The sequence below is a fragment of the Lethenteron reissneri genome, unplaced genomic scaffold (assembly GCF_015708825.2).
Source record: "Lethenteron reissneri isolate LAM-NWPU_2019-01 unplaced genomic scaffold, ASM1570882v1 scaffold_1640, whole genome shotgun sequence".
In the NCBI taxonomy this organism is placed as follows: Eukaryota; Metazoa; Chordata; class Hyperoartia; order Petromyzontiformes; family Petromyzontidae; genus Lethenteron; species Lethenteron reissneri.
Genome location: NW_026891378.1, coordinates 1,846,123 through 1,861,401, shown reverse-complemented (window position 1 = coordinate 1,861,401; position 15,279 = coordinate 1,846,123). Strand labels below are relative to the sequence as shown.

At 47.7% G+C, this 15,279-nt stretch overlaps 1 protein-coding gene across 1 annotated transcript; it reads left to right on the top strand.

The window, feature by feature from the left end:
• Positions 1 to 734: 734 nt before the first annotated feature.
• Positions 735 to 7,908, top strand: LOC133339126 (E3 ubiquitin/ISG15 ligase TRIM25-like). Its single transcript, XM_061547252.1, has 6 exons — positions 735 to 1,557; positions 2,833 to 2,928; positions 3,722 to 3,955; positions 5,094 to 5,116; positions 5,551 to 5,645; positions 7,358 to 7,908. Exons 1-6 carry the CDS (start codon positions 991 to 993, stop codon positions 7,906 to 7,908), a joined length of 1,566 nt encoding a protein of 521 aa, XP_061403236.1. The 5' UTR covers positions 735 to 990.
• The last annotated feature ends 7,371 nt before the right edge of the window (positions 7,909 to 15,279 follow it).

Here is a 15,279-nt window from a genome sequence, read left to right as displayed (position 1 = left end):
CGCCTGCCCCCCGCCCACATGAGCGGGTCACGGTGCCGGGTTCAGCAAAGGGCCTCGCCCGGTGGTTTGTGGCTCCACAAACTGGACCCTGAGCCCCAGGCACGTGACCGAGTTAAACACGGCCACTCCCACCGGTATCTCACAGCTCGACTACTGGAACGCAACTTTGAGGCAGGAACAAATTATTGTAATGAAGTAGTTGAAAGTGTTAAACTTAAAAGAAAAAAAATGAGGCTGAAAGACGAAGATAACAACAACAATCTCGTGGAGTAGAGCGGCAGGGAGCAACGAGTTTATTAGCAGCGTTCCCCTGCCAGTTCAGCTGATACGAGTTGAGGTGAGGTTAGTTGAGATGAGGTGAGATTAGGTGAGTTGAGGTGAGGTGAGTTGAAGTAAGTTTAGGTGAGTTGAGGTGAGTTGAGGTGAGTTTAGTTACGATGGGATGAGGTGAGTTGAGGTGAGATGAGGTGAGTTGAGGTGAGTTGAGGTGAATTGAGGTGAGTTGCGATGAGGTGAGTTGAGGTGAGTAGAGGTGAGGATGAGGTAATCTGAGTCTTCTTTTTTTTAAGCCACACCTGGAGTTGAGGCGTCTGTACTCGCTCACACGTCAACACATTCCAGGGCACGCCTCGTGACATGCAAATCAAACTGAAAGACTTCCTACTTCCTTGTCACCTATTGACGTGGCTTGTTCCTTGTTTAGCGTCTCAGACGCAGCCAGCGACTGCCTGAGAAACAGACAGAGACTGCCTGAGCTACAGACAGACTGCCTGAGATACAGACAGCGACTGCCTGAGAAACAGACAGAGACTGCCTGAGCTACAGCCAGAGACTGCCTAAGCTACAGCCAGCGACTGCCTGAGCTACAGCCAGAGACTGCCTAAGCTACAGCCAGCGACTGCCTAAGCTCCAGCCCGCGGCTTTCTGAGCTCCAGCCAGCGACTGCCTGAGCTACATCCAGCGCCCGTCTCTGAGTGGAGCCACGGGGCCATGGCGAGTGCGGCTCCCAGCGGTCGCGAGGCTCCAGGGGAGTTGACCTGCCCCATCTGCCTGGACGCCTTCCGCTGCCCCTGCACGCTCAGCTGTGGCCACTCGTTTTGCCTCAAGTGCGTGGAGGGCGCCTGGGATGCGGCAGAGTCCTTCTCTTGCCCACAGTGCCGAGTGACCTTCCCTCGGAGGCCCAAGCTGAGCAAGAGCGTGACGCTCACTAACCTCATCGAGCAGCTGCGAGTGGCTGAGCCCGTGGCTGCCGATGCTGCTGCTTCTGCTGTTTGCTGCGATCATTGCAGGAAGCCCGCAGTGAAGACTTGCCTCAAGTGTGATACGTCGTTCTGTATGACCCACGTCGCGCCCCACCGGCAGTTGGCAAAGTTTAGTGACCACGTCCTTGTGTCGCCCGGTGTGAACCTGGAGAATCGACGGTGCGCGGAGCACGGAGACGAGTACCTCTTCTACTGCGTTAACGACGGACGCCTCGTCTGCAGGGACTGCACCGTCACTGTGGATCATCGAGGGCACGAGCTCGTCACTCTGAAGGTGGAGCACGACAAACGAAAGGTGAGAAGGAGGTTTTCATGGTCACCACGTAGTACCCACGATACCGCAGCATCAGCTGATGAACTCTGTCAACAGCAAAATATAATTATAACGAAACCACAGCGATTGGGTCAGACTCATTTTATAGTGGATTTCATATTTTACATGCCCGTCAATTTATGTTTCAAACGAGTATCTGAAGGGTAGATTTATAGTACAGTCGACCCTTCTGCATCGCGACTTTCCCCATCTCAGGTTCGATATATCGCGGGGTCAGCATAAGAAGTTAAATGGGCATTGTTTTGGAGTTTTTGGGAGTTTTGCGAAAGCCACAGACGACACGCAAAAAGTTTTGTAACTCATAACTGCATAACTTATATATACAGTACTGTATAATATTAATGTATTTTATCTTTTAATACCAAAAAAAGACGCAATTTTTTTCTAAGTTACATTTTGTAAAAAGTTAGTTTGCAAAAAGAACTGCGGTTTGGAGGACACCAAGCGTGTTTACGGCAGCCTCTCATGTGATATCTCGCACTGATATCGCAGTGATTTTTGTATCTCGCGTTTCTCATATCTTTTTGTACCACTTCACACGCCAAGGGGACCAAAACATCTTATGCGGTTTTTCCAGATAGCGAGGGGCCTGCACCCCTAACCCCCGTGATGCGGGTCGACTGTATACAGGCATCAGGGTCGGGTTCCAACCCACGACCTCCTGTATAGCAGGCAAGGCAGATAACATCTCACCACTTTGGTGCCTTGTCCACCCACTACTCGGATAGCCCTGCCCACCACTCGGATAACACCGCTCATTACTCAGGTAGCCCAACCCACTACACCGTTAGCCCCACCCACTACTCAGGTAGCTCCACCCACTACTTAGGTCGCCCTGCACACTGCCCAGGTAGCCCCACTGACTATAAAGGTAGCTCTGCCCACTGCCCAGGTAGCTCCACCCACTACTCAGGTAGCCCCACCCACTGCCCAGGTATCTCCACCCACTACTCAGCCCCACCCACTACTCAGGTAGCCCCACCCATTGCTTAGGTAGCTCCACCCACTACTTAGGTAGCTCTGTCAACTGCTTCGGTAGCTCCACTCACTACTTAGGAAGCCCTGTGCATGTTTGAGCTCCTCGTGAAATCAGTCCCCTGAAGCCTTTACTCCCCCAGCCTCCATCGCTGTACCGGGGCTACTGCCCCCGTCACTGTGGAGGGGTTCGCGTGGAGTTGGGGTGAGAGGGGATGCTTAGAGAGTGAGTGGAGTCTCCCCTGGTGACGTCTCTCACAGAAACAAGTGGGAGAGGGGACGCGGGCGGTGCAGGAGAAGAGGAGGAAGGCGGAGGAGTCCGTGAGGCAGATGGAGGCCGCTCGCAGGGACGTGCAGGTACCACGTCTGGGCCGGACTCTGTGACCCCGTGACTCCACCATGAGTAGGGTTTGTGATGGAGGAGAACTCCATTCATTCACGCGGACTTCCATTGGCTCTAAACACATTGTGGGACTAAAGAAACAAATGTTCATGCGCCTCAATAATCAGGACGAGCAAAGAGGTGTTTCTCATCTCCACTGAGAAACTGAATCAGTGGTGGAAATTCCACATTCCCATATCTCCATACAACTTACCACTTCGACGTCTGTTATCTATATTGGTCAGATGAGGTGGTACATACCTCTTATCCAATAGTCTGGTTGCAGAGTTGGTGGATCACACATAGACTGTTGTACACCATTTTAGTGAAACCAATTAGACGTCAGAGTGGCCAGGTGCCAGTATAGCAAGTGGTTTCATTATCCCCTCTCTTCATCCATACATATGTGGTTTTCTCTCACATTCAAAATATTCATTTGAAGAGGAATTGGCCTAACTTCAAAATTCCTTAGGGCTCTACTTGTTGGAGGCAAATTCCATATTCATCTTCGCTTCATGTGAAGCATCGTCCTGATAGCCTTGCGCAATGAGAATGGCACAGACCCTAAATGTACTCCTGATGGAATTTGATTATTTCAATGCCTCATAGCCCCCGAATCGTGTTGTACTGACAATGCACAGCAGCGCTATCAGAGGAAGAAGGAGGGCTGAGTGCTGCAGACTCGTATCACTGTCTGGACACCTGAATGTCATTTCACAAAGGACCAGACATTTATTGAACATAGGTGGCATTTCGTTCTCTTTGCAGGGATCCATGACAGATGAAAAGGCCTCAATCTCGGTCAGATTCGCCCACGCGAGAGCAGCGTTGGATGCGGAGGAGAAGGCGGCTTTAGAGCAACTGGAGCAGAAAGGGCGCGAGCTGCTGTCCCAGATCGAGAAGAAGATCGCTCACTACCAGCGGGAGATCAGCGAGCTCCAGGCAGCAGCCACTCGCCTGCAGGTCCTAGCGCAAGAGAGGGACTCGCTCGCGTTCCTGCAGGTGAGCGATGAGTCTCCAGTGTCGCTATTGGCACAGAGCCCACTCACCAGCAGCAGCAGAGGGAGGCTCCTGAATGAGAGCTCACATCCGCTGGGCTTGAGAACACAGCTCCACTCATGGATTCGCATCGCAGCTCAAGTGGCTGCCATTTGGAATGCCAGCTCATATTTTCTCAGTTAAATTAATTATGTCTCCCATCCTTTAACAGATTCCCATTAAGTTCGTTTCATTGTGAATATAAACTAAATGTTAATGGAATTTCACTTTTTAAATCAACCATACAACAAAAGTGTACACGGTATTTATGATTGTCATCAGCCATCATCTATCCACTTATTGAGGAAGGCCTCCCCAAGACATTGCCACATCTCATGATGACGCGATGCAACAATCCACCAGCTCCTGCTCACGAGCCGATGTCATCTCTGCTTCTTACTTCGTGTACCACGAACTTCATTGTTCATATCAGGGATGCTCAAATATATACTATCTCATACACTTATTAATTATATAATTGTGTCTTGAACATCACTTTTACAAGATCTGCACCATGTGCATTGATAACTCGAGAAACTTCTAGTCCTACGTTCCTCTCAACACAGATCAGTATCAACCGGTCTCACTCTGAAATATTTGCCCTGCAAATCAGTGTTGGTCCTCATGGGGGTGGCGAGATGTTAACTACCTCGCCTGGGATACCGAAGGTCGTGGATTTAATCCCATCCCTGACGTCCTTATATATTTGTAGTTTTCACGTCTCCCTCCATGGACGCATGGATTTTTCTCCGGGTCTTCCAGTTTTTCCCTCCACATTTGAAAACGTGAGTTTAGAGTATTGGGCTGTTAGAAATTTCCACGTGGTGAATCACTTCCTTGAGCTATCATTTGTGGCCAGGTCGCTTCTGAAAAAGAGCTACATAGATCCGTGGGCCTTACCTGGAAAAATAAAAATAATAGTTTTTAGTTGACTATCAAGCGGTCTCACTCTGAAACATTTTCCCCGTAAGTCAGTATTGTGATCATAGGGTCATAAGCCAAGACTCTGGGGTTTGTATTCCACTGTGTTGCAGTGGAAACTCCACTGATCACATAGGATTTGAGGTAGAATCACAGTAACGCATCTCTCTCTCTCCCACAGGGGCACCTGGAGGAGACGCGCAGGTAAAAGACGACTATCATTCACGACTCGACACACGACAACATGGGACTGAGTGTGGGGCGCAGACAGTGAGACACTGGCTGTATGGGGAGGCTGTGTGTGGTGATGCTGTGTGTGATGATGCTGTGTGATGGTGCTGTATGTGATGATGCTATGTGTGGTAATAGTAATGCTGTGTGGTGATGCTGTGTGGTGATGCTGTGTGCTGTGTGGTTTTGCTGTATGTTGATACTGTGTGGTAATAGTAATGCTGTGTGGTGATGCTGTGTGGTGATGATGCTGTGTGTGGTAATAGTAATTCTATGTGGTGATGCTGTAATTGTGAGATGAGTGATGATGCTTTGTTTGACGAGTGCCTGTGAGATGGAGCTGTGATAATCCTGTGAGTGACGATGCTCTATTTGAGACAGCAGCCATGTCTGTTCTGCTTTCACAGGGCAGGGAGGGTTACAGCAGCTCCACCCTCAGCTCCCTGCCAAGAGGACATTGCCTCAATTAAAGTCCTGGAGACAACTGCAGTCAAACGCTTGTGTGAGTTCTTTCGTGTGAATCATGGGTGATGGGGCCATCTTGACAATGAATGATCCCCGTGTGTGTGCACGAGGTCGACTCAGCCTCAAATAATCACCTGGAGTTTTATAAACATCACCACTAGGGAGACAAAGGCGGCCAGGCGTAGTGCTGGCCACGCACCCCTCGTGTGTCATGTCAAACTTCAACGGTGCTGATTTGCCCCCACAGTCTGTAATGGCTACACAGGGGATATTTCTCTGTTTACATCCTGGAACCTGATGCGGTGTGTAAACCAAATTGCCACTAGGGAGACAAAGTTGGTCGGGCGCGGTGCTGGCCACCCACCTCGTGTGCCATGCCAATCTTCATAGAGAAACACGGACAGCACTTGTCCCAATAGTCTGTGAAGGCTACACAGGGGATCTCTGTCTTTGTTCACATCCCATTCCTGGACCCTACTGAACAGAACCGTGAGACTCAGTGTGGTGTTCTTGGGTAAATAATCAGCATTACGAGTCAGAGGTAATTGTGATGTTGAGATGGAGTGTGTGCCTGTGAATGGCTGTGCATTTGTGCATGGGGGGAGCGGTGGCATAATGGTTAGAACACTGCACTACGAACTCAGTGAGCTGAGTTTGTTTCGATTTAAAGCTTTCGTGACTGCAGGGATTCATCTTCTTAGTTCTTTCGGTAAAGTCACGTAGAAGGGAAGTAATAAAATAATAAAAGTTAAACATAATAAAATAATTCTCACGACGTTTTGGCCACAACGCAAATTCTTTTGGCAAGGCTCTCTTCCTCCTCCCTCACAGCTTAAATAGACACTCCAAGCCTAAGACGTGTCATTTAGACTCTGTCTTATCGACAGACATGTTCTTCACCTGAGGACGGCTGCTTGCGTTGTGGCCGAAACGTCGTGAGAATTATTTTGTTTTATTTTTATTATTGTATTACTTCCCTTCTACGTGACTTTACCGAAAGAACCAAGAAGATGAATACCTGAGTATGATTACTCGCCATGGCTAACATCAGTGGCAGGTGATATCTGATCCAGTCCTGGGTCTCTACTAGGCAGTTTCAATCTCAAATTAGTTCCTGATGCTGGTAATGGTCATAATGATGGTGATTGTGGTCGAGATGATGATGGTGGTAATGATGCTGATGTTAGTGATGTGAGTGATGGGAATGGTGATAGCATTGGTGATGGTGTTGGTCGTGGTGATGTCAGTGACAGTCGAGGTGATGGTAATTATGGTGACATTGGTGATAATATAGGTGGTCATGGATGTGATGGTTTCGCTGATGGCGCTGATGGTAGTAGGTCTGATGATATTGGTTATGGTGGTCATGGTAGTGATGGTGATGATGATGGTTTTGCTGGTCGTTGTGATGGTTATAATGATGCTGGTCGTGTTGGTAATTTTGGTGATAGTAATGAAGATGGTGGTGATGGGGATAGTTGTGATGGTAGTGATGGTGGTGATTGTTTGTGATGGTGCTTATTGCCATAGTGATGCTGCTGATGTTCGTAGTGTTGATGGTGGTGATGGTGATGTTTATGTTGTTGTCATCGATGATATTGATGGCAAGGATGCTTGGTGATGGTGATGTTTGTGATGTTATTGCTGATGGTAAAGATAATGGTTGGTGATGGTAATGTTGATGGTGGTGATGGTGGATGATGGTGATGGCGGTGTTCTGTAATGATGTTGTCATCGCTGTTGTCACAGACGGATGTTCACCGACTCTGGACACAAACTCGGCTTATAACAAACTGCAGATCTCCTCGGATCTCAGGACGATGACGCTGACCAATGCCTCCCAGGGTCGCCCTGATCACCCACATCGGTATGATTACTGTGCACAAGCCCTGTGCTGTGAGAGCTTCTCGTCGGGCCACCACTACTGGGAGGTGGACGTGGGTGGCTCGTCGCTGTGGCGGGTTGGAGTCGCGTACGGGACGATCCCACGGAAAGGGTATCGTGCTGCACAGCTGCTGGGAGAGAGCGACGCGTCCTGGTGTTTAGAGAAATGTCGCGGCATCTTCTCAGTGTTTCATGGTGGAGTGAAGACTGCACTGTCGGTGAAGGGGGCCCCCTCCACCCGCAGAATCGGGCTTCACCTGCACTGGGAGGGGGGGCTCCTGGCGTTTTACCGCGCCGACTCCATGGAGGTGATCCACGAGGTTCGGCAGCGATTCTTGCAGCCTCTCTACCCTGGGATGTGGGTGGGGTGTGATTATCAACCATTGAAGATCGTGGATCTGAGTCACGCATCCTGAGGATGAAGAGAGATAGAAACCCAATAAATGGTGGAGAGGGGGATGGTGAGGAGAGGGCGAAGTGAGGGTGAGGGGAAGGTGGAACGGAGGGTGAGGTTAGGTTCAGGTTCAAGTTAATGTATTTAGTATAGCCCTGTGAGCCATTCGGCTCTTGAATCGGGTGCAACCGCAACAAACAAAAAAGAAAAAAAAATCACAAAAACATCTTAAAGTGAATATGTGACTGAGTGCAAACAGAAATCCGAGAAAAGACAGCAAAACATTGCAGAAAAAAATCACCGTACACCAACGCTGTGTGCAACAATCCCAGTGGGATGCAAGTCAAACAACCAACAACAACCACAAGACAACTTAGATTAAGGCCATCAGTCTAACTCTATACTACAACAAACAAACATGGCTAAACCAATATACTTTTAGAAATCACCAAAATAAAACCATGAAAGCAATGCAACAGTGATCATAGGAACTGTAACGGAATTTTCACAATAAATGACATAAACAACATTGAACCCAATAAACGGTGGAGAGGGGGGATGGTGAGGAGAGGGTGAAGTGAGGGTGAGGGGAAGGTGGAACGGAGGGTGAGGTTAGGTGAGGGTGAGGGGAGGGTGAGGTGAAAATTGAGGGAAGGGAGAGGTGAGCATGGAGGGGTAGGGTGAGGGGGGAGAGTGAGGTTCAGGTTGGCGTGCGTGAGCAATGTTGCCGGTGCAGTTCAAATCGCAGGTTCGTGTGGCCGCTCCTTTGCCTGCAGTGAGCGCTCACGTCACCACGCCTCCTCATCCCTGCGATTCACCATCAGCACCATCGTCACCATCACCAACATCATCATCACCCCATCATCATCACTATCAACAACAACAACCGCCATTCGCCACTAAGTGGCGGTGACGTCAGCACGATGCTTGTGCCAGGCCATGTGCACCTTGAGGCTACCACGTGAAGTGTCGAACGCCCGCTGGCAGGAGGTCACGGCGCAGACCCAGCAGGTGCCACGGGTCGACTGACTGAGACGACCGAGATGACTGGCTGATGCACCACCTGTGCCCCCTACTGTTCCAACTTGTTGTGCTTTAGCCACCCGGCGCTCCGCACGTTGTTGTGAGCGTCACTCCTCCGCCCTCCGTTGTTGTTGGAGGACGACTGCCTCCAACTGCCCAGCAGCGTCCTTCACGAGCCTCCTCCACTGAGGCCGATCTTGACACCGCTGGTTCCAGTCATCGGCAAGTCCACTCAGCTCCACGTCCTCCTGTACCACATCACTCCATCTCTTCTCGAGCCCGTGCCGCACCCATTTAGCCCCCTCGATCCGGACGAACAAAAGCTGTTGAGGCATGCGGTGACTGGGCAGGCGGTCTACATGGCCCAGCCAACGCAGCCTTGCCTGCCGGAGGAGCTCACCGATGGGACTTTGCCCAGATCTTTCAAGGATTTGTGAGCTCCTCACACAATCCAGCCTGGTTAAGCCCAGGATGGATCGTAGGCAGGCCAGCCTAAATATTTACAATTGGCGAAGATGCTCCATTAGGGGGGTCCACGTTTCGCAAGCGTAGAGAAGGAAGGGAATGACTGTGGCCGAGAAGACCTGAAGCTTCGTGCGGAGCGAGAGACGCTACCTTCGTTGGTCCTAATATGCATCATGAGGGAAATGTGAGCATGAGGAAGACGACGTTTTTGCCACCCAATGGTGTGCAGTGTACTGCTTGTCTATGAAAAGACGCCGCATCTCATGATGCGTATGACGACAAAAAATCCGCAGACTACCTGCTGGATCTCCTCTCTGTTTCAAAGAACAAATTTGACCTAAGGTCTTCGCTCATTTACCAGCTTCACATTCCCTATTGCTGTACAAATACTGGAGCAAGGGCCTTTGCTATTAAAGCCCCCAGGTTCTGGAATGCTATTGCCAATAAACTGCAACTTGAATCACTAGCTATGAGATATTCACTCAAAACTGCTCTAGAGGATTTCGATTTAAAGCTTTCGTGACTGCAGGGAGTCATCTTCTTGGTTCTTTCGGTAAAGTCACGTAGAAAGAAATTAATAAAATAATTAAAATAAAACATAATAAAATAATTCTGTCTCCTTGACAGACCTGTTCTTCACCTGAAGACGGATACTTGCGTTGTGGCCGAAACCTCGTGAGAATTATTTTATTATGTTTTCTTTTTATTATTTTATTAATTTCTTTCTACGTGACTTTACCGAAAGAACCAAGAAGATGCTCTTGAGGAGTTGTCCACCCTAGCTGCCACTGCTATTCAGTGGCCTGAATTTAAATGTATCGCTCCGGATGACCGCTGCAAAGTAACATCTTGTGTTTTGATTATAGTGTGCTAATCTTTAAAGATACATTGAAAATGTTATATATTCCTACTGATACTCCTGCTGTTATGCAGTGACTCATGCAGCCAGCTATGGTTGCAAAGTTTGCTCGTACATGTTATATATATCGTTTATTGTTAAATTGGAATCACAGTTCCTATGATCACTGTTACATTGTTTTTGTAGCTTTATTTTGGTGATTTCGAAAAGGTTCTGGTTTAGCCATATTTGTTTGTTGTAGTATAGAGTTAGACTGATAATATAAATTGTCTTATGGTTGTTATTGTTTGACTTGCATCCCACTGGGATTCTTGCACACATCATTGATATTCGGTGCCTTATCTGGAAGACTTTGCTGTTTTTTCCTGGATTTTTCTGTTGCACGTAATCACTTTCAGATGCTTCATGTTCATGTTTTTGTTTGTTGCGGTTGCACCCGATTCAAGAGCCGAATGGCTCGCAGGGCTATATCTAATAAATGAACTGAACTGAAGTTAGTTCCCACACAGCGTTACGCAACCAATGAAAAGATAATGCCGCTTGACTGATTCGGAGTGAGACATCTGCTGTTAAACCGGAGCCGGTCATGAGCACACTGCCCAGGTATAGGAAACTCTACACCCTCTCCACAACTGCCCCATCACCAATTGGGAGTTGTGGGGGTGGAGTGTGTTGTATATGTTGGGTTATGAAATTTGTTATGTTGTATGCGTGCGTGGGTGAAATTATTATGTTGTATATGTGGGTTATGAATATTCAGTGAAAATAATAATAATTAAATGAAATTTGGCCAAATGTGTAATTATCCGGAAATATGTTAATTTATGTAATTACGCACATTTTAATTATGCCAATTCGAGAGGTAATCGTATTAATTATGCGAGTGGGTGTAATTATGATAATGCAAGTCGTTATGATAACCAGACCCCGCCTCGGTGACGAGGGTGGGTTATGATCGGAATAAGGCGATTAATCGTATGCAGTTATGCAGGTGTGGTGTAAGTATGCAAGATTAACTTAGATTAACTCGGCATCGTTGTCTAGGTTCGTCTCATTCTCGCTTTAACATTTACTGAGTATGTATTAGTGTGTTTATTAAGGTCACCAAGTTCAAATCTCAACGCAGAAGCAGATCTTATGCATAGATTTCAGGAAAGAATCACACAACCACTTCTGTATTGATCGGTTTATTACTAATTCAACCTTAACTATGATATAATATGCGAACTCTCAATCCCGGAACGTCAACACGGCATCAATACAGTATCATCAACGATTGTCTGATTTCACTTTGACAACGGCACATGGATCCCGCATAACGCGATGGTTGTTAGTGAGAGAGAGAGTCGTTAAAACATGCAAATACTATGTTAAGAAAACCTTAACGTTAATGAACGATTATACTCAATATTGTTCACGCGATGGTTGTTAGAGAGAGAGAGGGTCGTTAAAATATGCAAATACTATGCTAAGAAAACCTTAACGTTAATGAATGATTATACTCAATATTGTTCACGCAGTACCGCACTCCTTATTGATCATACGCAACCCTTATCACGTTGTTAACACCTTGGGCCACGGGACAGTTGAATATTCTGTAGAGGATGCGAGTACGTGCGGCGATTATGACTGAAAGATACTTGAAAGATTATACGGCGATAAAAAAACACAATCAAAACAGTTATTATTCTTAAAGGCACCAATCTCAACAGATACATCGGCAGGTTATCTGACCACAGAACGGCTCGGAGTAAGGGCCTGCGACGGTGCTCCTTTTCCGAAGATCGTTATCTTATACCAAGTTTACTAATTGGGGACCAGATCACCTGATAAGGATCCGGCGGGCCACCACTCCCCACGTGAGCGTGGCTCGGCGGAAGGAGGTGCCAAGAATCAGTTCGTATTGATGGATCTGTTGGGAATTTATGCGATTAAGAGTACAGCCCACTAAATATTAAAGATAAAAATTACGAATACTCTTATAAACGACGGATGGCCATCACTCGGTCTCGTTGTGATGCCTTCCCAGCCACGGATGGCTCATGGGTTCGAGTGTTTTTGAGTTGTCTTGAATAGTCAGTGTTCGGAGTCGATTCTTTATGTCAACAGACGCCTGGTGGTCGTGTGGTGAGGGGGCGGTGCGCGTCATACGTAGCAGTCGCTCCCCTGTCGGATGGCTGTTGATACGCTGTCGCAGTTCGGAACCCGGTCGGTAGGTGGCGCCCACAACTCGCTCGTAGCGTGCAGCGCTGGATCGTCGCGACGCTCACCGCTCCGGCGGCAGCGGAGGTTGACGAGCTGAAGATGAGTCGAGCCGACCCGCTGGTCGCAGCTCGCTCCTGAGTCGACCCTCCCGGTCGAGCTCGCTCCTGGGTCGACCCGCTGGTCGCCCTCGCTCCTGAGTCGACCCTCTGGTCGCACTCCTGAGTGGACCCTCTGGTCGCACTCCTGAGTGGACCCGCTGGTCGCACTCCTGAGTGGACCCACTCTGGTCGCACTCGTTCCTGAGTCGACCCTCCCGTCGCACTTGAGTGGACCCTCTCGTCGCACTGGTTTCCAATGCTCAGGATCCTTTACTTTATGCCGAAAAATCCCCCTGGATCCCGCCCACAAGGCGGGACTTCTTTCGATTTTTTTTGTGTCAGGATCTGTCCGTAGGCAGGTGTGTCCATGTGTGTGTCCGTACGTCCGTATGTCCTTGTGTGCATCACTCACGGTATATTCCGTTGTCACACTCCCTCCATAAACCCACGAGCAAACAATCAGATGTTACAAATTGCCTCGAGGTCGTCTCTCTGTCTGGGTTCAATAGTATCTCTTGTTTGGCCTTCTTCATGAACCCAAAACACAGACGTTACAAATCGTCTCATAGGCGTCTTTGTTCGTGTTGCACCACCTGGAGGGAGGGGCAACACTCTCTCCGACCCGGCGCACAAAGAAATGGTTAAAAAGTTTTAAGTTAACATTTGTCCCTTACTATTTCACAGTTATGATTCTGTATGTAACCTAAGGTCTGTCGTTTCCCATCGTGGTGCTTGACTCAAGTGGAGGTGTTTCCCCGAGCGTATACACACTCCTATCCCGCGCTGCGGGGATACAAAGACGGCCGGGATCTCCCTTTCTCTCCGACCCTGGGTTTAACATCGTTTTTTTATTATGTATTATATTCGACCTGGTGGTGATTCATCCCGTTATCCTGGCTTTTCATAAGTTTTACTTCAGTTTACGGTGAATAGCGTTAACATTGATGTTATGTCCGATATTATGTATTGTGATGTCTTTAACTTAACTTGTTTGTCAGAGCTTTACTGACACGAAGTTGCATTTCATAGCCCCGCAGTCTTTGCCCCACCCTATCTCTGCTCGCCGTGGTTGTTGCCGTCCAGCTGAGTCGTTAATTCAAGGCCTCATTAATTTCCGTCACTCCTGAGTAGGTGAGGGCGGTTGAACCTTGGAGTCAGTTCTGGTTTTTGTCTGCCTGCTTCTTCTTGTGTCCTCTGACCCCGGGAGTTATTATTCTACTTTATGGCCTGTCGAAGCCCCACTCGCTGTTGCTGGGCTGGTGTTGTTCCCGGCTTTTTGCTTACGTTTGCAGTTCGCCGTGCTCTTAATTTCCTTCCCTCTTCAACCTTATATCGACTATTCGCTCCTGTCTGGGTGCGATTCAATTTTGACTTAGGAAGGTTCTGATTGTCATATGCTTCGGGTCGAGTTGTATATAAAAGTATTAAAGTACGGAAATAACATTTCATATTGACTTAATGATGGTGATGGTTCAGTAGGCGTAACTTGTGGCCTGGTTTAATTGGAGTGGGTGTGAATATCAATAACTTTAGCCTACCCTGTTGTTAAATTCCGACTTTAACGTTACTTTAATAGCAATACAGAATAATTGAGCTTTTTGTCTTAACTAGGCGAATGCGAACTTCTGGTGACCCCCGCAGACTTGTTATTCAGCTGGGTCTGCCCGCCTTGAGAGATATACAACACTTTTTTTAAATCAGCTCTCCCCTGTCCCTCCAACCTTCTGCTCTGGGAATGTTATTCTTAATGTCAGGTCCAAGGCCTCTTTGGGTTTATCTTTGTTTCCTCAGCTGCAGGAGAACAAGGCGTGCTTCTACCTCCCTTCCTGTGTGCACGTGTTCTAATTAGCTCGGAATCCCTAACACACAATCAGTGATGATTCCTGGCTTTCTGTGGTTATGACTTAGACAAAGGCGCCTTTGCTTTCTTTCACTGCCTTTGCCTTGAAGCAAGGTTGCAATTCTGTCATCCTAGCCCTCCTCTCGTTCATTACTTAACAACACCTGGTGTTTTGCAGTTTGGTGCGCTTTGGTGTGTTTCACTCATAAAAAACAAGTAAAAAGATAATATATAAAAATCATCAAATATTATTAATCTCAATTATGGAAGAAGGGTTAGGATACAACATTCCGCCCTTTTAAAAATGACCAGTGGTCAAATGGCCACGGGTTATTTTTAAAAAAAATGTATACCCTTCTTCCATCATGAACCATCGATTGTCCTCAGTTTTGCTGCTTTTCCTTACAACGCGCGCGTACGTGTCACAACTTAACAGGTTATATGTGACAAGAGAGAGAAAAAAAATTCTAAAGGAAGGTAAAACGATAAGGGAGGGAAAATTATTCTATTGACTACCTGTTATAGGAGATATCGTTAAAAAGATAGTCTCTACGGTTATTCTTGGGTGGCATCATCAGGCCTTGGCTCTATCCCTGTTCCTGGGCTCGAATGGTAGGTGGCTTGTGCCTGCGATTAGTCTTTTAAGTTCGGCATTCATTTTGGCCACACGGTATGTTAAGGTTAGAATAGCCAGGACTAGTATGATCATCCCTGTTGCCCCTGTGATTCCCATCCCCATCTGTTGATTTCGCTGATATCCAGCCTCTTCGGTCGCCCAAGTAAGATCTGTTATGTTAATCTCTGATTCGCTGAGGGATAATTTCACCATATGGAATTCTTTACTGTTCAACAAGTTGGACAGAGTGCTGCTTATCTCAAACTTGTGGCCTCGGAATGTGTCTA

What these genes read in the sequence shown, in the direction of transcription:
- LOC133339126 (XM_061547252.1), top strand. Translation starts at nt 991, where the DNA reads ATGGCGAGTGCGGCTCCCAGCGGTCGCGAGGCTCCAGGGGAGTTGACC. An exon ending in ACTCGCTCGCGTTCCTGCAG is followed by an intron (nt 3,956 to 5,093) that starts GTGAGCGATGAG and finishes TCTCTCCCACAG; the next exon opens with GGGCACCTGGAGGAGACGCG. An exon ending in AACTGCAGTCAAACGCTTGT is followed by an intron (nt 5,646 to 7,357) that starts GTGAGTTCTTTC and finishes CTGTTGTCACAG; the next exon opens with ACGGATGTTCACCGACTCTG.